Source organism: Remersonia thermophila, chromosome 5 (assembly GCF_042764415.1).
Source record: "Remersonia thermophila strain ATCC 22073 chromosome 5, whole genome shotgun sequence".
Classification (NCBI taxonomy): Eukaryota; Fungi; Ascomycota; class Sordariomycetes; order Sordariales; family Chaetomiaceae; genus Remersonia; species Remersonia thermophila.
Window position 1 is genome coordinate 2,038,290 of NC_092221.1, and position 21,703 is coordinate 2,059,992.

The 21,703-nt window shown below is 61.3% G+C and overlaps 5 protein-coding genes across 5 annotated transcripts; 1 reads left to right on the plus strand and 4 right to left on the minus strand.

The window, feature by feature from the left end:
* Positions 1 to 612: 612 nt before the first annotated feature.
* On the minus strand, positions 613 to 3,349 carry VTJ83DRAFT_5777 (uncharacterized protein; the record flags this gene model as incomplete). The annotated part of the gene is made up of 2 exons (XM_071012414.1): positions 613 to 3,216; positions 3,281 to 3,349. The coding sequence occupies 2 exons, from the start codon at positions 3,347 to 3,349 to the stop codon at positions 613 to 615; spliced, it is 2,673 nt and encodes an 890-aa protein (XP_070865152.1).
* Positions 3,350 to 4,288: 939 nt separating this feature from the next.
* On the plus strand, positions 4,289 to 5,695 carry VTJ83DRAFT_5778 (uncharacterized protein; the record flags this gene model as incomplete). Its single annotated transcript, XM_071012415.1, has 4 exons — positions 4,289 to 4,439; positions 4,498 to 4,758; positions 4,851 to 5,469; positions 5,539 to 5,695. 4 exons carry the CDS (start codon positions 4,289 to 4,291, stop codon positions 5,693 to 5,695), a joined length of 1,188 nt encoding a protein of 395 aa, XP_070865153.1.
* A 479-nt stretch (positions 5,696 to 6,174) lies between these two features.
* VTJ83DRAFT_5779 (uncharacterized protein) lies at positions 6,175 to 7,750 on the minus strand (the record flags this gene model as incomplete). Its single annotated transcript, XM_071012416.1, has 2 exons — positions 6,175 to 7,286; positions 7,687 to 7,750. The coding sequence occupies 2 exons, from the start codon at positions 7,748 to 7,750 to the stop codon at positions 6,175 to 6,177; spliced, it is 1,176 nt and encodes a 391-aa protein (XP_070865154.1).
* Positions 7,751 to 11,567: 3,817 nt separating this feature from the next.
* Positions 11,568 to 13,280, minus strand: VTJ83DRAFT_5780 (uncharacterized protein; the record flags this gene model as incomplete). Its single annotated transcript, XM_071012418.1, has 3 exons — positions 11,568 to 11,589; positions 11,663 to 12,112; positions 12,181 to 13,280. 3 exons carry the CDS (start codon positions 13,278 to 13,280, stop codon positions 11,568 to 11,570), a joined length of 1,572 nt encoding a protein of 523 aa, XP_070865155.1.
* Positions 13,281 to 17,669: 4,389 nt separating this feature from the next.
* VTJ83DRAFT_5781 (uncharacterized protein) lies at positions 17,670 to 18,166 on the minus strand (the record flags this gene model as incomplete). Its single annotated transcript, XM_071012419.1, has 2 exons — positions 17,670 to 17,967; positions 18,018 to 18,166. The coding sequence occupies 2 exons, from the start codon at positions 18,164 to 18,166 to the stop codon at positions 17,670 to 17,672; spliced, it is 447 nt and encodes a 148-aa protein (XP_070865156.1).
* Between the last annotated feature and the right edge of the window lie 3,537 nt (positions 18,167 to 21,703).

A 21,703-nucleotide genomic window follows, 5' to 3' on the forward strand; every position in this document is an offset into this window, starting at 1 on the left:
GGGGAAACCAAACAAGAGGCAGCTCCGCAATTCTGGAGCTTCCTTGGGCGTGTTGTCGATTCCCAAGGGTCCCCCAGGGTCACCAGGTCCCAAGGGTCAAACGGCCGGCCGCATCTGGCGGGCATCCATGCTGTCCGGGTTGGGGTTGGGCCAGGAACCATGTCATCCGTGGGCACTTGTCATTGGCTGATTGGCGGCGGCTGCCAACCGTCGAAGCACGCCCCCCCTTTTTTTTTCTCTGTTTGGGCGGGTCTTGTGCGTGTATAGTACGCAGTACTAGCATACGAGTAGCCAACGTCAACCATTAGTGAGCGTGTATAGTACTTGTACGTACACGACTGGGTAACGCAACTACACCGTACAGTACAGCACCCGCTCCAACACCAAAGTTAGAGGCAAGGGAACCAGCCTCTTGCCTCCACTGGGATCAGTTTCTGGGTGGATGGGATTCTCGAATGGCATGAGAATGGGATCGGAAAGGGTTTTTATCCAAGAATTCCTTGGGCAAGGTTTACATAGAGTCTGGTGCCGGGTTTGAAACGTCCAAGAGACAGAGCTAGCTCCATCGCAAACCCCCGAGCCTCTCGGCCACGCAACGTCCCCGAACGAGCATCACATCTTGATTCCAGCCTCCAACATCTCCGCCAGCAAGTCCCACTTGGCAGCCGCCTCCTCCTTGCTCGCCCTCGCCACGCCTCTCAACCCCGCCGCTACAACCTTCAAAAGCCGCTCAAACTCGGCATGCACCTCCCTCAGCACGGCCGTGGGAGATTTGTCCGAGCGCCCCCTTTCCCCCCCTTCCATCTTCTCTCCCGCGGTACCCTTCTCCTCGTAGCCCTCCTCATCCGTCATCGTCCGCCGCTCCGTCCCCTTCCCGCCGCCGCCTCGCTCCAGCTCGTCGCGTTGCGCATCCTCCAGCCGGATCGCCAGGTCCAACACGTCGAGCATGGCCTCGCGGACGGGCTGCAGCCGGGCGCCAAGGCAGGCCTCGGCCGTGGCCCGCGCGACGAACGCGGCGTGCGCGGCCACCATGTCGTCAACGTCCGCGTCGTCGTCGTCATCGTCGGCGGCGGCGGCGGCGGGAGCGCTGCCGAGGTCCTCGTGCAGCCGGGCGGCGGCGGGCGCGAGGACGAGCGTGGTGAGATAGGTGAGGAGGGTGTTGCAGAACCAGAGGAGCTTGGTGCGCACGAGGCAGTACAGGGCGAGGTCGGGGCTGGCGCGGGGGCTTCCGCGGCGCAGGAGGGGCAGGATCGGGGCTCGCAGGACCCCGAGGGCGCGGCGGACCTGGAGCTGAAAGGTAAAGAGGGCCTGGTAGCCGCGGAGGGCGTCGTCGGTGACGACGATGTGGACGGGCCAGGGCAGGCGGTAGTGGAGGCGGATGGCCGGGAGGGCGCGGCGTACGGAGCTTCGGGCGTCCGGCGGGCTGCCGGCGTCGGCCAGCGCGCGCGGGTCGACGGCGGCGGAGAGGCGGCCCGCGTCGAGGCAGGCCGAGAAGGCCTCCTGGGCGGTCTCGGTCAAGGTGAAGGGGTCTCTCCAGCCCGGGCTGCGCGCGTCGAGGTGGCCGAAGATGGCCGAGGCAAAGGCGTCGGACCGGGCGCCGTCCGACATGAGGTAGAGGCGATGCAGCGCGTCGAGGTTCTGCGACAGGCCGTACGAGCGGAAGAGGAGCTCTCGCAGCGTCGCGGCAGCGGTGTGGTGCTTGCTCTGGATCCAGGCCCGGAAGGCGCCGTCGAAGAGCTCGCTAAAGGGGGCATACTCGAGCTCGTCGGGGCAGACGGTCGCAAAGTCCATCGCGGGCTCGGCCGTGGCTTTGTGCTTCCTGACGGCCTCGTGCCGCCCCATGAGCTTCAGCACGACGATGCTCTTGCCGGCCGTGAAGATGCGATGGATGGCAGGGTCGAGGAAGCGGGGCGCGTAGAGGGCGCCCTGCGGGTTGCGCAGCAGCGCAAACTGGCCCTTCCACACCTGCGGCAACGGGAGCTTGGTCGGCGACGCGGCGATGAAGAAGCTCCGGTCGCCTGGCACGAGCTCGCCCTGTTCCATCCACAACCGGATGGGCTTCAGGTAGACCTGGAAGCAGTCGAAGAAGATGGTCCCCAGCAGCCGGTACGTTTCGCGGTTGCCCTGCAGCTGGGCGAGGCCAACGGCACGGTACAGCAGCTCCAGGTACCGCAGGGTATGGTGCGAGTTTCGCTCCAGGCGGACGTGGCGCACGATGTCCGCCAGGGCTTCCAGCGGGGCCAGCCTCGGGCCCAGCTCCTCGAGCACGCTGATGGGCGTCACGACGACGGCGTTGTCTTGCCGGGCATGCACCAGGCGGGCCTGGATGCGGGACAGCTCGAGGTCGAAGGAGCGGAGCGCCCTTTGCACGCAGTCCTGGAAGACCTGGAGCAGGGGAGACTGCTCCGCGGCGTCGGCGACGACACGCAGAGGCGCCAGCTTGAGGCCGCATTCGGCAAACGACGTGACGAGCGCGCGGTGGACCTCCCACGAGACGCCGCGGAGCTGGTACTTGGCGATCGGATCGCACGCGGAGTCGAACAGGCTCGTCGGCAGGCCGGCGAGCATGAAGAGGGCCTCGCGGAGCAGCTGCGTCGTCGTGATGGGGATCTTCCGGGGCCTTCCCTCCGAATCCGCGGCGGCGGCGTGCCTCCACGACTGCGAGCCCCGGACCTTTTGCAGCAGCGCGTCGCCCTGGGGCCTGACCGCGGCGTCCTGCGCCGTGCGCGGGGGGATCTCCGGGGCGGAGGAGGAGGAGGAGGCCGACGGGCGCGATTCGAGCGACGCGTGCGACTCGACGTCGACGCCATCCTCGTCGCTGGATCCGGGCGCGTAGTCGATAAAGCGCCAAATGTCGCGCTCGTTCTTCCACCCGTCTTCCCGGGCGATCTCACGCCAGGTCAGCGGGGGCGGGGCATGCTCCTGGGGCGCGACGAGAGCGTCCAGGTCGCTGAGCTTTGCATGTTGCGCGGGCCGGTCGGCCAGCTCGAGCAGGAGGTGCAGAACCTCGGGGGTGGTGGGGGTTTGATGCTGCTGGAGCGAGCCCAGGCGCTGGTCGAGCGCCTCGGCCAGGGCCTCGCGGCCGCACACGGCGAAGCGCTCTTCGAGCCCCCGAAGCCGGTCCTGGACTTCGAATTGGTTTGTCCGGGTGAAGGTGTGGCCTTGCAGGCTGCGGGCGACAAAGTCGCGGAGAGCAGCACGCTGCTGGCGCCGGGTCTGCCGCGAGGTCAGCCAACCGCTCTCCTTTGGCAAGCAGGGAACAACGGCAAAGGAGCCCGACCTTGGGGATGCCCGCGACGGCCTCGATGAGCTCGTCGATCAGGGCCCCCTGCTGTGCAAGAAACGCCATTTTGTGCTGAGCATCCTGGTTTGTTTACATGGCAGCAATGGCTCCCGACAGCGGCATTGCATCGCAGACGCGATCCGACGCGGTTGTTGGGATCCAGCGTGAGGGGAGGCGCCGGAGGTGAGGTGAGGTCCAGTGCCTGGTGAGCGCGTCACACTGGGTTTCGGGGCCGTTGGCCTGGGGGAGCTGAGCTGATAGGCGACGGTGGGTTGAGGTCCAGGCCTGATGACCCACTGTAACAATTAACGTTACTTAAGGTTTGCTGAGCCTATCGTGTAGGTGGTAGGTCGCTGAGCCTCACCGAGCATGCATAAGGTACGGCGTACGCAGCAGGCCACCTATGAACCGTGGCTGGCTGATGGCTGGGCACGCGGGACCCCAAGCATGGACCTCACTCAGCGTTGGGTGTGCAGGGGAGGGGACTGGAGGCTCAGAGCCTGGGGAATTACCAGCCAAGAAAACCTGGAGGTTCTAGGCCCAGAGCTGGAAGCCGGTTGCCCTGGATGGACGGGACGGGACGGGAAGCACGGGCCACTCGGGTCCACAGGGGCCTTTTCTTGGCAAAATCTGGAAGCCTGGTCTTGGCGCCGAATCGGGCCTCAGGCCGGGCAGGCACTTCCAACGCCCCTTTTCGATTTTCCCGTTGCCCGTTGCACGTGGTTTGGATTTGTTGGAAACGTGATCCTTCTGCAAGACCAACAACTCCCGTCCCAGCTCCCGTCCTCCCGACAACCATCCTTTTCCGCGTCACCGAGCATCCACCATTGGCTACTCGATTGCTTCCCAATGACGAGATCCGAATAGCTGCCCGCCCCCTCCCCCGCCGCCGTGCCCCGTCCTCTGCCTCCCTGATCCACCACGTCAACCCCCCCCCCCCCCCCAAAAAAAAAAGTTACATGCCTACGACTGTTTAGAGACGTCGACCCGACGCGATCTCCCAACATGGCCGTCTCTCGCCCCGTGCGGGTGCTGGGGCTGGCAGCCCTCGTTATGTGGTTATTCTTTATCTGGCAGCTCTTTAAGCCCTCGCCGCCCTCCGGCATTCTACCGGGCACCCAGTTCGGCCCAGGCAAACACGATCCGAACCTCGATGGTCAGCCCCTCTCGACAAGCGTTGGCTGAGGGACGGCGTCCGCTGACAAGGCATCCAGCTACCGGCGAGCCCGAAGGCAAGCTCACCTACGCATCCCCCGACTACGCTCCGGGCCCCTCGGGCACCGCGCGCATCCCGGCCACCCTGCTGGCCCTGGTGCGCAACGAGGAGCTCGACGGCATGCTCCAATCCATGCACGACCTCGAGAGGACGTGGAACCACAAGTTCAACTACCCGTGGACCTTTTTCAACGACGTTCCGTTTACCGAAGAGTTCAAGACAAAGACCCGCGCCGCCACCAAGGCCGAGTGCCGATATGGTACGAGCCCCTTCTCCCCTCCCCCCTCCCCCCCTGGAACGCGGGGCGCGATGCTGTCGGGACGTGGCCGTCGGCTGACCAACCCCTTCCAGAGGTGATCCCCAGGGAGCACTGGGACATGCCCTCGTGGATCAGCAAGGAGCTCTTCGACGTGTCGGCCAAGAAGCTCAAGGAGCAAGGCGTGCAGTACGCCGACATGCTGTCGTACCACCAGATGTGCCGGTGGAACAGCGGCATGTTCTACAAGCACCCGGCGCTGGCCGACTACCAATACTACTGGCGCGTCGAGCCCAATGTCCACTTTTTCTGCGACGTCGACTACGACGTGTTCCGCTACATGCGCGACAACAACAAGACGTACGGCTTCACCATCAGCCTGTACGACTCGCCCGAGTCCATCCCGTCGCTGTGGCCCGAGACGCTCAAGTTCCTGTCGGAGCACCCCGAGTACATCCACGAGAACAGCGCCATGGAGTGGCTGACGGACAAGGACGGCCGCCCGGAGCACTACGCCAAGGCCAACGGCTACTCGACGTGCCACTTCTGGACCAACTTTGAGATTGCCGACATGTCCTTCTGGCGCAGCAAGGCCTACGAGGACTACTTCAACCACCTCGACCGCGCCGGCGGCTTCTTTTACGAGCGCTGGGGCGACGCCCCCGTCCACAGCATCGCCGTCGCCCTGTTTGAGGACAAGAACCGCATCCACTGGTGAGTTACGGACCGGCCCGACGCCGGCGCACGGCTCTCGCCCGACGGCCGGCTAACCCCGCCTTGTAGGTTCCGCGACATCGGCTACCAGCACATCCCCTTCTTCAACTGCCCCAACTCGCCCAAGTGCAAGGGCTGCGTCACGGGTCGCCTGACCGACGGCGAACCCTTCCTCTACAAGGAGGATTGCCGGCCCAACTGGTTCAAGTACGCCGGAATGGGCTGATCTCGTCTCGGCTCATGGAAAGAATTTTGTTTTTTTTTTCTCTCTTTTCTTTTTCTTATTTTCTCTACTTGGACGTTCCTGCGTGCGTGTATATTTTTGTTGTTTTTGGGCAGCGCGGGAGGGAAGGGTGGGGGGGGGGGGGTGGGGGGGGTGGCTTTTGGACTACGTACGACCTGCATACGAGGAAAACAAGGGCCAAGGTGTTGGGCGCAGGCGGTATGTTTCCATTCAACCTTGTCAAAGGAGAGAAGGCGTTAGAACAAAGCATCATCATCATGACGGATAGGTAAGGCATGGCGGCCGGGACCTCGGTGTGGATATGAGGCAGGCCAAGCAGGAACCAGGAACGTGATAGACGGGAGATCGGCGCTGGGTGTTGTTTGCCTCCTCGGTCGAGACGGCATCATGGGATACCATGTAACGCGAACGCTCGCTCTGTAATGAACTGCCTTTTCCCACGACGGCTTCCCGGAGCTCTTTCAGTGACCAAACACGGTGACCACCCCCGACGTCCCTCCGGCGCAGAACTGGTCTCCAAATCCGCCGTCCTTCCACGCGAGACAGCTCACCACGTTCTTCCTCTCCTTGGGCTTGCCGTCTCTCCCCACCACCTTTCTCCGCGCCTCGCTCCCGCTCCCCCACGGCACCGGCACCTGGGCCACCACCTTTCCCGTCAGCAGATCCCACGCCCATAGCCTCCCTTGGTTGTCTCCCCCCCCTCCGGCGCCGCCAGCGGCCCCCGGCTCTTGCTCCTCGTCGCCCGTCATCTCGTCTCCCGCGACCACGAACCGCTCCCCGCCCCCCAGCACGCACTGCACCCGCAGCTCCTCGTTCCTCCTCGGCCCGGCCTCGTACGCCCGCAGGCAGGTGCCGTCCTTGCGGTCCATGAGCCGCGCCTTGCTGTCCAGCGTGCCGACGAGCACCGTCCTGCCGTCCCGGGCCAGGCACACGCTCGTGACGCTGGCGGGGAAGGCGTCGGCGACGCAGCGGCCCGCGCGCACGTCGTAGGCGCGCAGCCGGCCGTCGACGCTGCCGGCCAGGATCTCGGCGTCGGCCGCCGACCCGGGCAGGCCGACGGCGAGCGCGGCGACGGCGTCGCGGGCCTCGGCCAGGACCTGGACGGGCTTGGGGTGGGACGAGCGCGCGTCCCACACGCGCACCGTCCCGTCCAGCCCGCCCGACACCACCAGGTCGTCCCCGCCGCCCGCGCCGGCGAAGCAGACGGCGTTGACGCGGCCCGCGTGCGAGTGCGCGGTCGACGAGGCGCCGAACCGCCGGAGCGTCGTCGCCGTGGCCACGTCCCACAGCAGCACGGCGCGGTCGCCGCCGGCGGAGGCGAAGGTGGCGTTGCTGGGGGCGACGGCCAGGGACAGGACCTCGTGGGCGTGGGACGTGTAGGTTTGGATGAGCTTGCCGGCGGGGAGCGGGGTGGTGGAAACGGAGGGGCCGCGGGCCGAGGTGATGGTGTTGGATGCGGCGACGGGAGCGGGTGCGGTGGACGACGGGTTGTAGAGCCGGATGGAGCGGTCCGAAGAGCCGGTAAGGATGTAGGTGCCCGGAGAAGCCGAGTAGGCGAGGGCGTGGACGGGGCCTGCGGTGGAGGCGGGGTTGCAACTGGTCAGCGGGAGGATCAACGGCAGGCGGGGGGTGGGACAGGTTGGTGGGGAGAGAGGTTGAGCGGGGAGAGGAGAGACGGGTGGGATCCCATCACGCCGGCCAGCTCTGCTTCTCCGTGCGGAGCCGCCGAGAAAGAGACATGACAGAAGCCGCCTTGTGGGCTGCAAGTCCCGACCAAGTGTGTGATGACTAGCCGGTTGTGGGGAGGGAGATATCGCGGCAAACCGCTCTTCGCTCAACCTCTCTCTCGTCTCTCATCCCGCCCGTCCAGGCCGAGCTGGCAAGAACAAGCACGCTAGCGGGAGCATAGCAGGACGGACAATGGTGGCGGCCAACGGGTCATGCCCGCTCCGACGCGCATGGCTGGGACGTACCATTTGAGCCCAGCAGCTGGGCCACCGGGCGAAAGGGAAACCTCGCCGAGGGTTGCTGAGCCATGTCTCGGGGTTTCTGGCTGTTTCTCTCTCAACCACTCCCAAGCGAACACGCTGGTCAGCCGGTCCGAATGTTGTTGCTTTCGTCGGCTATGTCCGCGCACACACCGCTCTCGCACCACCAAGGCCGAGCTTCACGAGAGCGAAGGATCGCCTCACCTCACCTATCCTCACCTCACCTCACCCGCGGCAGCAGCAGGGGCATGCTCCTCTTCCACAAACCTCACCCGACCCGACCCCCGGCCAGGTCAACAGCATCCAAAGCTTCCCGGACCTGCCACAAACGCCCCCTCCCTCGATATCAGATCGGGGTTGCTTTCTGCCCGGGTGCCGCTTACACGCGTCTCAACGGCCTTGTGATGGGGGCGGGCGGGCGTGGTCGGCTAGCCAGTCGCGCGAGGGCGCTAGACGCGCTGACGCAGTCGCGCGGGGACCAAACAAGCGACGTGCAAAATAAGGATCCTTTGCGGCGGGCTTGATCCAAGCACAGGAGGGGGTGGTGTTGCGTGGTGGTTGTGGATGGATGCAAAGGGAGAGAAGATGGATCGTGGATCCTTTTGCTCTCTCGTTGCGGCTCGAGGCGTGGGCTCGCCGCCGCGTCACTTGAAGTCGACGTTGACAAACGGCTCTATTGGGTCGATGAAAGGTGGTTCGACCGTGGCGTCTCCTACTGATAATCCGACGGCAGGATGGGATAAAAAGGTGCTTCCACGACCCGGTGAAACCGTGATGCAAGCTTGAAGCGGAAAAGAAAACCAGCCAGTGTAAGCTCATCAGCAAGCAACAAAAAGCTCCACCGTCACTCGACCCGTGGACCTCAAAGTGTGCTATACCCACCCCACTCCCCCAAGAGGCTTGGCTAGATCCACACCCTCTCCTACCAAAAACCGCATCCTTCTAGAAGCTCGCTAGAAACCGGTTCTCCGAGCTCAACGCCAAGGCCAAGCCATAACAACCAACCATCAAAAGCGACACCGACGACCAAGACAGAAAGCAGGAAAAAAAAAAAAAAAAAAAAAAAACAACGAGGATTGTACCCTCGACACCATCATCCATCATTATTCATCATTGCTACCACCAACGGCAGCCTCCGACACGAGCTGACTTACCTACCTGCCTCCATGACATTCGTCGAGGATCCCGCAGGCGCCGCACACATGCGGACTCCAAGGTACCTCAGGTAGCTAGGTACTAGTAAACAACAGCCCCAACCAACCTGACCCAGAGCAAACCGCCCGCCTGCAGCCTGCGCTGCACCTCAGTCGCTCGTCTGGGTTTGCGGGAATTTCGCCCATCCATGTGTAAAAAAGAGAGATACAGTGTGGTAGGATTGGCAACCAACAAAAAAAAAACCCCGGTCGTCTGTCTGCAATGATGCATGAGATCTCAACAAAAAAAAAAAAAAAGAAAAGAAAAAGACCCCCCCCCCCCCCCTCTCTCTCTCTCTCTCTCTTCCCAGCCTCTTCATACGACGCGATCTTCACAATAGGAAGGGGAACAGGCAACCACGAGGCGAGTCGAGTCGACGGTCGTGCAAAACGAGACGATGAGGGTTAGGTAGTCAATGACCCGAAGGGAAGGTCGCTTGTCGCTTGTCTTGTCGCTTGTCGTGTCGCTTGTCTTGTCCCGTCTCGCACCCTGTTACGGCCCTGCCGTCCTTCGTGCTGATCTTCTCCTCCCCATGAACAATGCCATCATCGTTGTTCTACATAGGCTGGGGTTAGGCTGCCGTGCCGTGGGCGATGATGCCCTGTGCGCCGCGCGCGCCCAGCAAGCGAGTCAAGGCCAGCCAGCCAGCCAGCTAGCCAGCCTCTGACGTTGGCTGGTACCCCTCGCCCCCGCCCTCTCCCCTGAGCGCTTGCATATGCCGCTAGCACGCTCCGCAACACCGACCGAGCCGACCAACACCCCCCCCCCCCCCCCCCGGCGCCTTCTCAGACAGAGATTGGGGATTTTTTTTTTTCCACATAGAGGACTGTCTGCCTGAGCGTCACGTATGACCGACATGGAGGTCATGTCCTGCGAGTGATGGTTTGGGTGGGGGGCGGGTGAGGTAAGGTACATAGCTGAGGAAAGGGAGGCAAGGTACCTTACACAGTACTCTTCCCAAAGGGACCGGGAGGTAGGGGTGAGGGGTGCTGGAAGCAGGGCGGGAAAAGGGTTGCGTCGGCACTGCACTGTCCTATCTGCTGCTGCTGCTACTGCCGCACCCCCCTTGTCCGCCCAGCGTTGCTCTCTCGGTGTGTCAATGCATTTGTTTCTCGGTAGAAGTTAGGTGCCGGTAACTGAACTCTGTCCTTGGCCTACCGCGTAGAGGCCAGGCCGGGAGGCATTTGTTGCGCAGCCATGACCAGGGCGTAAACTACCTACCTACCTACCTACTTATCCGGCCTACCATCCCGTAGGTGGAGTGGTGTTGGTGGACAGAAACGGTGCCCTGACGGTAGTGTACGCCCCTGTGCCCGTTGCCAACCCTGGGGGACAGGAATCCGGCTCGGCCTGGATGGCAGGTGTTTGCACGGCTTACAGGCCCCCCAAAACAGTGGACAGAGTCGACGGGCACCGACCAGGGATACAAATGCCTGCATTGCCTCCCGGGCGCATCGGGGCGATGCTGACGAGGCCGGCAGAAGCCAACCATGTGAAAGCCCGTCTTACTTCGGCAGATCAAAACACGGTGCACTGTGCAATCTGCGTGCTGACAACCCTGGAAGCAACGAGCCTTTCATAAGGGAATCAAAATCCGAGGGAAACGTGTCCGGATTCCAGGCAGATACGTAAGAAGCCGTGTGTAGATTGAAGTAGCCGGCAGCCTGGGGGAGAGCTCCTGGATGGAGGAAGCAAAGGGTATAGGTATAGACAATACAGATGCTCGAAAGCAAAAAGTCAAAACACGCAACGAGCAACAACAATATAAACAAGAAGCCAATAGCAAAACCCACCTCCCTTTCCCTCTCCTCGTTCACTCGCACTCGCAGCCAACGAGCCCCCTTTTGGCCTGTAGCGACACCACCTCCACCCCCCTTTCTCCCTTCCCGTATTTCTCTGCCATGCCCTCTCTCCTTGGGCCCAAGGAACCAACAAGCAGCAAAAATCCAACGAAACGCCTAACAAGATGCGATGGTGCTAAACCAACTGCGCCGCCTTTCCATACATCCACCGCAAAACGTGGACCAGGAAAACAAAAACATAACAAGAACAAGTCCGAAACGAAGCGCAAGAGATGCAACATAAGTAACAGATCAGCAGAAAGAGAGGGAGGAAAGAATCCTGCCGGTCCTGTCCACCCGTCCAAGTCATCCTTTGCGTCCCGGTAGACGCCATCCTGGTCGCCCGGTTCCGTCATTTGCATTACTCGCTCGCCCTCCCCCTTTTTCTCGTTGGATCCCCTCACTCCGGGGTATGTGCATGTAGTGATAGCGTATTATGTTGTTGTGTGTATTCAAGTCGTGAGTTGTCGGCCGTTGCTTCGTGAAGCGCCCTTTTTTCAGCGCACTCGTTCTGGAGAAAGAGGGTCTTCTTCCGTCGTATTACCGGGTTTCGTTCTGTTTTTCCCCGTTGCTGGTGCGAAGATCGGCAAATAAGGTGGGCAAGATGGGCGGGCGGCCTCTTCGTCAGCGGCAGTCGCCGTTCCCAACAAGTCACCTCGTTTCACCGTTGCTGAGATCCCCCATTCCCCTTCATCTTGGTCATATCAAATCATGACGCTCGGATTCGTCGCGGTTCATCCTCCCTGACAAGTTTCACCAGGGAGGGTGCCTGAGCAAAGCGAATATGCTTGCAGGCCTTCTCGGTCTCTCTAGGGCTCAATGTAGGGAGAGCTATACGCGGGCATCAGGCCTTCTGTGAGCGGTGTCAGCATCAATTCTAGTCCCGTTTTGTATGCAAACACGAGCGGGGGAAAGCAGAAACTTACGAATCGGGCTGCCACGTGCGCCTCAGCACATCGTCATGAATTCGCGGCAATACCGGCACCTCTGCCGGCGAACGCCACGCAAACGAGGAGGCAGCCGGTGGTTGGGGTGCGTCGTTCGGCAACGTGGGCGCTGGCAGCGGGGGCGGAGGAGGGAGGAGCGGAGACCTCCGACCCGACAACGGGCTGTGGTGGTCGTAGCCGACGCGAGCCTGCTTGCGCGGAGGGTACGACGAGGCGAGCGACGAATCCGTAGGGCTCGCCGGGCGAAGCATCGTGCGAGGAGAGACCGACTCGCCCGAGTGATTGCCTGGCCGGGGCCCGGCGGAAAGATCGGCAGGAGGCAGCCGAGGGAGCCGCCGCAGGTCGTCGGGCTCGGCCGGCGGGGTGGCGGGAGACGTCGTGGCCCGGGTGCTGTTGGACGCGTTGTGGTTGTTGTGGCCACCGCGGGGTCTGGAAAGCATCGAGGCGTTAGAGCACGGCAGAAAGATCAGGCAAGGCGGAGGGGTAGATGCACGCACGCATTCTTGAACTTGCAAACGCGGCCGAACTTCTCGCACTGCAGACACCGCGGGTAGTCGGGATCGCACTTGATCTTCTTTTCACGGCAAGTGACGCAGGCGATCGCCAGCCGCTTCCTGGGCTTCCCCGCCTTGGTGACGCCCCAATGGGCATTGACCGCCTCGCCGTCGATGACCGTCTTGCAGTGGCTTCCGTCATCATAGAAATAGCACATGCCTTCGCCGGGCACCTCAGCGGCGCGCACGAACCGAGGCAGAAAGTGCGTTCCCGTCCAGATCTTGGGCCCCAGCCCATCCTTGGTCGGGGGCACCTCCACTCCGGCGCTGCTCGTTGGCGTCGAGGGGGCGTTGTGGCTCGCGGGCGCCTGCGGAGCCGAATCGCGGTAGTCACTCCTCCGGCCATCGTCTCGGCTCGGCAGGTGAGACGAATAGCGGTCCGGCGACGGCTGGTAGTACTGAGAGTCACGGCTCCCGAGGGAGTACTCGCGGTTGGATTCGTGCTGGGCAGACCACTGGCTCGTCGACGAGGCGTAGTCTGGCCTGCCATCCTGCCGTTGCTCCTGCCGCGGTACCGGCGACAGAGGACCTGGGAACACCCGGGACAGCGGGGGGATCTGAGGACGATCGTGGAGCCTTGAGTCGAGCAGGCTCCGGGGCGGCTGGGAGGCCGGGGATGGGAAGTAGGAGGAGGAGGCGATGGGAGGCCTGAGAGGGGGCTCCAACGGCGAGGAAGCCGGATACGGCGCTTGACGATCCGAGACGGGAGGATGAGGCGGCGGAGGGATCTGCGAGGGAGGTCCAAAGAGGCTGCTCAGAGGCGGGAGTTGTTGCCGCGGTGGTGCCGGCTGCTCCGTCATCAACTCGGAACGAGCCGGTGATGCCTCCTTCTCCTTGCCGGACGACGACAACGGCATGTCGTTTGCCCTGGCGGCCGGCTCATAGTTGGACATAGGCGGTGACGGGGGAGCGCGGGGATGATTCCAGGACCTGTCCTCCGACCGCCGCGAGGGGAAGGAAGCCGAGTCCGGCGTGAGTACCTCGGGTGGCGTGTCTGGAGCGGAGGGTCGGAATCGAGGCTCGAGGACGGTTGCAAACCCCATTGAAAGAGACTCTGTCACGAGGGACCTGAGCTGAGGGACGGGGTTTCCTTTCGAGATCTGTTGTCGTTCCCCTTGCTGACCACGGGATGCCGGGGGGAGAAGCACAGGCGCGTGTTGTGTATGTGTATGTGTGTGTGTGTGTGTGTGTGTGTGTGTGTGTGTGTTCGTGTGTGTCTGTGTGTGTTCCAGGAGTGTATTACACCACTCGCTTCAGGAGGCGTATGTATGTAGAGCTGGTTGCAGGAACGAGGCGAGGGGGTGCGAGGGCTGCGAGCAGTAGATATTCGCCGGGTAAACGTGCGCAGTAAGTACCGTACACGGGCGGCGCAGTCGATTCGGGGGCCGCAAACCCACACCTACACCTACACCCACACCCACACCCACACCCACACACCCCTTCAGGCAAGCTTGGAGCCAAGGCCCAGCAAGAGGAGGGTACCGATCCCCGGATAATTGAACAATTAACTGCGAGATGCGCAAGCGATCTGTTGGTGGACGTCTCAGGCGACGGACACGGAGCAGCAGGGGGGGGGGGGGGGGGTGAAGGGGCCCAGTCGACAGGGTACAGCACGCAACGTCCAGGCACTGACCGGGTTGCTGCGCGTTTGGGAGCTTTTTGAAAGGTCCAGGATTGTATCTTGCTGTAGGTATGCACGTGTATAAACTGGGGGATGGAGAGGAAGAGGGTGTTTTTGCTCAGGAGACCCGGGACAGTATCCCCCAAGAAAGGTGTGGTAAAAGAGGAGGGGGAGGAGGAGGAGACAGGAGACAGGAGAAGACAGCGTCCAGGTGCGACGAAAAGAAGGTGCTGAGCTGGTACGTATGAACCGTCTGACAGGGAAGCTGGTCCTGGCTGGCGTTTTGCTACAGGGCTGCCTGGCAGTTCCTTTCAAGTAAGCAACAATAGACACATGGGATGGGACTTGTGGTTTGTCGAACGAACTCCCGGACGCCACCAGCAGGCGAACTGCTGACCCAGGTAGGCTCTTAGGGGAGGGGAGGGGGGAGGGAACGGGTCGCGGGGAGCTGGGAACCGGTAGGTGGTCTGTGTCTGTCCGCGGTATTGCTCTGCTAGCGTACCGGTGAACAAATTAGCGGAGCATGGCGTGTTTACAAGTAGGCCAACCCGGCCCGATGGGTGCTGCTTGTCAGTCTCACCGGGGTCACCCACGGCTGCCGTTTCGGTTGCTGGGTCTTTCTCCTGACCCCTGTCGCGCAGCTGGGGCGTTGGTGAACGTTAGCAGTCCAAGTTCATGGCTGTTCGGCAGTGCGGCATGGCGTTGCGGCCTCGAAAGAATGCATGCAGTTCCGGACAAAAAGGGAAGTGGAAGCGGGCTGGGCGACTGGGTCCCAGAGATCCTGCAACCTGGACAGCAAAAACAGGCTCCCGTGGTTAGCGGCCTGCAAGGCCTTGCTCCCCGTGACGGTAACTGCGTATGTATGTAAAAGCATGGACCGACAGCCAGGGCCGCGGATGATCCCTCATTTTCTTTCCCGCCTTGCCGGTGGCCCTGCGGTCTCGCGAACAACCTAACCTCCTGTCAACGAGGGCGGAGGCAGCGGTCGACGATTCACCATGGGGCCTCCCCATCTTTTCCGGGGCCAAGCAAGCTTCGTTTTGCGCTGCGGTTGGCCTGGCCGGGGGCGGCGGGGGGGCGTGGGAGCCCCGGTCGCCAGCCCTGGAAGATCGTGCGTGAGCGCGTGGGATGCTGAAGGTGACACTCCCCAGTCGTGCTCCCGCCGGCGGATGGAGGGCTACCACGAGGGAAAAGGGTTCGGGAAGATAAGAGGCTGGAATGAAAGGTGTGGTGATGCGCCGGGAGTGCCAGTCAGGGGCAGGGACCAGGGCCGTTGATGGGCACCCCAGGAAGCCGGTCGCCAAGACGAGTGGAGAGCGTCTCCCGGATCGGGAAAAATGCTCAGCATGCTCGGGGGTTCCCAGCGTCAGGGCCCGCCCACCATGGGGAAATCGGGCCGCAAAGCGGACCATATTTTTGGCTGTGCTCCTCCAGACAGCGGAGCCGTCTGGTGCGCTCCGCGGGAATATGCCAGGCTCAGGCCTTTTGGGGGCCCCAGACAAGCGGAGGCACGCCGACCTGTCGACGAAGTCGGCGCTATGGGGTTTCTGCATGACGAATGTGTCGCTGCGGACAATGCTGTGACATGAGCAACGACCCAAATGACCTACATGGGCTCAACCGTTTGGCGGGAGGGACCGACGTGCTTGTTCTGGAAGTGCCGTGGCGGTGCGTCTTTGTTGTGAGCTGCTGGCTGCTGAAGGCAACGCAGGCGGGCGCAGGGCGAGCTGCCCGGCCTCGGTGTAACGCTGTCCTTTGCCTAGATTTGACAGGCCGCCCGCTTCGCCCCAACCAGGCAAAACCTACCGTGGGTAACCCGGCGCCTGCTGGTGCCGGTGCTGCTTCAGCGGCGTTTGGTTGGCGCCGTTGATGGAACCCTCGCAGCGAACGACGAGGTCCAAACGACGTGCAGCTGTGATCCGTCAGAATCCGCGACTCGCAACACCAAAGCCAGCCCCGCCTTTGCCGACCATTGACGGCGGCCCGCGCACTCCCGATCACGTCCCCAGGAAGAAGGGAGCCCGCGGTCAGCCGCGGCCGGGCTTGACAAGTTGGAATGGGTCGTCTGAACACCAATGCACGCTAGGCGCTAGGCTCATCGGATCACCAACCCCATCCCGGCGCCACACAGCATCGCGGCGATCGATCATGACGATTCGGGCTCGGGCTCGTCGCACCTTGGCTCGCGGCGAAGATGGGTGGACCGAAGAACAAGAGAAGCGATCTGGAATCTCGTGGAGGATGCTTCAGGGCAGGTTTATTGGAAATTGGTGAGATTTGGGCGGATCGAGCGGGGGCACTAGGGGAAAAAGTCGGAGCGCCTTCCATCCCCCTTCTCCCATCCTTCCTTCTCCCTTCTTGCGCTGGGGACTCCCTCCACGTGGATACGTGACGGGAACAAGCCGACGGGAGTACACGCAGGCTCCTTCCTCCTGAACAGCTCGACATGGACGGTTTGGCCCGGGCTCCTGTCGCTTCCCAGATGGTTGCCAAGGCACGAGTTGCCTTGTCAAATTTTTTAGGTCATTAGTTATTTACTAGTACGAGACGTTGGGAAGGTGGCCTCGGGCGCTAAGGGTTGCCGAGGTTCCAGTGGATTGATGACCTACCTACTGCGTAGGTACCTCAGGGTTGGTGAACCTGCCTACCTGCCTACCTGCCTACCTACCTACCACCTCAGGTACCTACCGTACCTACCGTACCTGAGGGCTCCTAAGTCATCAATCAATCACATCATCAGACCGAGTGTCCAGTCACAAGGGGGGATGACCCCACTGCTTCTTTGGATTTCATCTCATCTTTTCACAAGCAAACACATCCCGGCATGCCAACGTGTCCCATGCGGGATATCCCTTCAACAGCCGCTCCCAAGAACCGCCCTCTTGGCCCGGAGCCGCCAGACTAGGTAGACTGTCGGCAACTTGGATGCGGAGACGAGTGGAAACGCACGTGTTCACGTGTGGCTCTCCTGCTCAACCTCGAGCCCACAAGCTCACGAGCCCACGAGCCTACGACGCCCCGATGGGCGACAACCGCCAACGGCTGTCTCTCGGCGTTACTCGACCCAAGGCCATGGATCACAAAGCTGAAACGGCGGGTGTCACCGCCGCCCAGCTAGCTCGTGCTGGATTGCCACCCTGCGAACGGACGGACAGATAGACAACGACGCTTTGTCGCGTGCCTCCGGGTCGGAGCGCAAATGTAACTTCCATACCGGGAATCTCCCAGGCTTGCGTATCGTTCGATTGACCTTCGAAATGCCGAGGAGGCGATGTGGCCCGAGCGCTGGCGCGAACGTGAGGGTCAGCGGGGCGGGACCAAGGAACGAGTGCTCAGACCCTGCTCCCAACCAGGAGAGGATGCTCGGGACGCTAGGGAACCCGGACGACGGGCGCGCTGTGTATGTACACAGTAGGTTTCGGCTTGGGCTTGACACATGCGAAAGACGCCCTTTTCATCCTCTTCTCCGGTTCTTCCACGGCACTTCTCCACCTCTCGCTCCTCAGCAAAGTCTCCCCCCCAAAAAAGGGGGGGAGGCCGGATGCCCGGACATGAAGGATCGTGGCAGCCTCCGTGGAGCTCACGGAAGTCCTGACGTCTTGGAGCTTGCTTTTCGGCCTTTGGCAGGCCCTGGACGTACTGCGTACGCCAACGCCACAAACGCTCGCTTCTGCGCGACAGTTGTGGTCCCAGCCGCCATTCAGCACAATTATCCGGCTGGTTGTGGCACCGTTCGTCGCTCGGCGCCTGTCGCACCTCGCCAAGACGACAAGCCCCAGGAGCTGAGTTTGGCTTGCTTTCTCGGTCGCCGTCACGGTCGGGGCGAACGTAGCGTGGCACGTGGGGAGGAGACCGGTCGTAGTCCAGCGCAGCCTCCCACCCCCCGTGGTTGGCTGCCGCCTCTTGTGTTCGGCCTGCTCGAGGGAGAGTCTCTCCGTCTGACCCGGTCCAGCCCTCTCGTGCAACGTGATGCTGCTGTCGCTGGCCACTGGCCACTGCCACTGCCACTGCCACCGCCACTGCCGCTGCCGGGAGGATCAACAGAACGAATGCAACACGACCACTCGTCGGCCGACCGAGTGAGGGGAGGTTCGGCAGAAGCACTTCTGCTTCTCCACTGGTCAGCCCATTCGATTTTGCGCCCGGGGGCTGGACCAACCAACAGGCTCGCACTCGGTTGTGCATGTGCCAAACGCCAAAAAGTCCCATCGAGGGCTGGCTGACGGAGTGAGCCGTGACCGTGACCGTCGTGCATCGCGGCAGTGATCCGAGATTCGAGCCAGAAAAGAGAGATGTGGCTTGACTCATCTTCACAAATCGGGCTCTTGAGGATGTGCATGTCGCTTCCTGGGACCGGCTTTGCTGGCCGTGCGTAGCTGGGCCGTGCAAATATCACAGACCCTGGCATATATTGCTGTACGTATGTACGTACGTTGACAGTGAACCAACGAGGACCAGCGCGGGTTCAGCCGCGCCAGGACGCCGTCCTGCGACGCAGATCTCCCCTAAGGGGGACGGACTTGCCGGAAAAAGGGAGGTTACCCAAACCTCTAGCCGATTCCTCGCCTCACCACGCACACAGGGTCACCGGCCCGGCAAAACGACTGGCCGGGATGCAAAGAACGGTTCGACCATGGGAGGCTTCATTTTGGTGGCGCGGGGGAGACACATACTACAGTACATACGCAGTACATGCTTGTTCACCCTCCCGCCCTCGCCATCCGTCCGTTCATCTGCATACGGTATCGCCATTTATCAAGTCCAGCAACTCCTCGCACCCGGAGGGCTGCGCAGAAAAACGCGGATCGGCTGGGCAGATCTCTCCTGAACGGACAAAGAGGGGGGGTGCGTTTCCGCAAGCGCCAAAAGAGGTTGGCTGCATGGAGCTATCTGGATGTCCGGAAGCCGCAAAAGTTGGCGAGGGTGTCGTGGGGAGATGGTCCGATTTGAAAGGGGGAGGGGGGGGGTGCTTCGGCTTCCGGGAATTGCATCTGACATTCATGGTCGTTTTGCATATCGGCGCGGGGGGAGGCGCTCATCAACAGCCACCATCAACAACATACACAGTATCCTGAAAGCTTAGTTAGCCAGTAGATTTGCACAGTCTGCCATGGATGTGAGACAATCTACACCTCTTTCGGTTCTTCGTCTGAAGGCCCTCGGTGAGCGAACGCCCGTTACTGCAGTGTCCATCCACTGGAAGAAACCCCCCCCCGCGCCGAGTCCCACTGCCGGCGGTGCAATGCCCCCCAATTTTGCCGGGGCCGGCTTCCAACATCACATCACGACGCCCAGGTTCCTGGATCGATGGAAGCGCTCTGGTAGCGCAGCCAAGAGTGTTTCCCCCCCCCCCTTCAACGCCAGGGTCAACGACCATCTGCAAGCAATCCGGGGGCGGGTTCCACGGACGAGTTAACCAGTTTCGGCAAACCATGACTACCGCCCTGACCGAGACGTGTTGATCGCTAATAAGAAACGAGTTGCTTGCTCCGTCCCTCCCCCGTCCTTCGGCAATACGAATCACGGCGTACATGGAAAGCAGTAGTTTCAACATTTGCGCCTCGTGTCAAGAACGCGACGGCCGAGACAGGGCTGACGTCTTGTGCAACGTTTCCCCTTTCTCTTTGGGGACCGAGCCTTGAGGAACCATGATCCTGTCCTCTCTCTGGTTCTCTGCACGGCGGCGTTGTCATGTCTCACGGAACTTGTGGCGCTGCAGATGTTGGAGAGGTGTTTCGGGGAGATTATCCCAGATGGAACACGAGATGCAGCCTGCGTCTCCCCCTCTAACTACCCATCGAGCATGGGAGATGGGTTCGCTAGCCTTGAAACCTTGCCACCCATGATTGACCCACCAGGGGAGCTTTTCCATGGACCTGGGAACGGTCGGTATTACACACACCATACCACGCTCGTCCAGTCCCGTGCTCTACCTCAGAGACATTTTGATTCCCAGACCGATCCAGATGCGGCGAGGAGACCGGGCTGTTTGACCAGAGTGGCAAGTTCCTCCCAACCTCCAAGGTGCGCTCCAAGAGGGTTGTGACCATCATCTCGTGCATCGTGGCGTTCTGCATGGTAGCAGTTGTGGTGAAGAGCCCCCGGTTTCCTTCACGAGCAGGTCCCGGCAGTTCGTTGGTCGCCTCCCCGCCTCCCAAACAACAGGGAGACCAGCAAGAAATGGTTGGGAAACGATCAGAATCACGCCCGTACCTTTCTCCTTTGGCTGCGTCACCGTAATTGTGATTTCTGACAGCAGGATGAAAGCGTGATAGCGTGACGATGAGCCCGGGTGGTCGCCGGGCCGTGAGATTGACGATGCAACCAGCACACGCGGGCTTCTCAGGGTCCAGGTCAGAACTTTACCAAGCCGCCAGCCAGCAACCAGCCTCTTCTTGTCCCTGTCCTCCTGCAGTCCCAGCACAGCCGGCACATGGCTGGAGGCAGAGTCAGGCCTGGGTCCTTCTGGAAGACACGCTCTTCATCCAGCTATGCAAGACTAAGGCATGTAACTCTCTAAAAACAGCCTGGAACTTGCGGAGTAGGGCTCGTATATTATAGCGAAAGGCACCAAGCCTTCCAAAACGGCGTGTCAATTCATATCCGACAATAGCCTTCCCCCGCCCGGCACGCACGTGGCGCATGTGCCGACGGGAGTATGAAGAAGGGTGGTGGTTTTTGTTGTGGTTGTTGTTCAGCCGTAGATAGGTACCGATGTATGTACGTACAGTACTACGACTGGTTAGCGCAGCTGGGCTTTTCCCCCTCATTTCCACGTACATACCCTTCAGATGACTGTTGAAGCAAGCGGCAAAGACCAAGCCTCCATGTGACCAATGAACTGGGGAGGCAATATGTACTGTGTACTACAGTACAAAACGCTTCATCTGTCGATGCCATACGAATGCCTCTCCCCACTATACCGTGCTCTACATAGACACACACGGTGGTGCGGATAGCCAAAGGAAAAGCGGGGATGGATGACGAGACGAAGGAGGATGACGTTGCCGGGAACTTTGAGAAGCACCATGAATGAGCTACGTATGGACAGATGCATTATTTGCGTGGCATAGATTAACCATGCCGGACCACCTGCGTTGCTGCCGTGGTGGTTACTTGACTCAACTCGGCGGTTGTTGGTCCCACCGATGTAACCCTCTCTGTGTCTTCAAACCGTTTGCCGTTGTCTTGTCTCTGGAGATGTGGGTGCGACGCTGGGTGCTATTGGGCGGGATACGGGAAGAAAACAACAACAGCATCAGCATGACGCCTATCACTCTTACTCTCTATTGGACTGTTGATGTTGCCACCAAAAGAAAACCACCAACAAGAGGAAAACACTCGACGCCGCATCCTGCCCGGTGCCATGAGCCGGGAAGGTTCTGCATTACACAGTAGACACACCATCGAGAGCCCCAGGTGGATGGATTCGAGCGACGCAAGCCCACAAAGTGGAGGCACCCTCGGCTTGGACTCAACATCTGCGGCAGCGTCCAGCCGGCCGGCCTGGAGGCTAGCTAGTCCGGGGAAGTGTTAAAGAGTATCGACAGCGACCAACGGGTCGGGGACCTCCACAGCGCCAGACGCGGAAAATAAGAGGTGGAGATGGATAAAAAGGAGAAATGGACACAAGTGCCGTCGCGGAGCCGGGCACGAGAGCATGATTGGATCGTGGCTTTTCGCGCGTCTTGGATCTGGCAAGTGAACCAAGTCTAAACAAGTAGTGTCAACAAGAAGCTCCTCCTTTGCTTGTTAGCATAACATAACAAGATGGCGGCAAAACTCAGAGGCTGCGAGGCGACTCCATAGCCGAGAGTCAGAGAGGCAAAGACAACACACACCCAC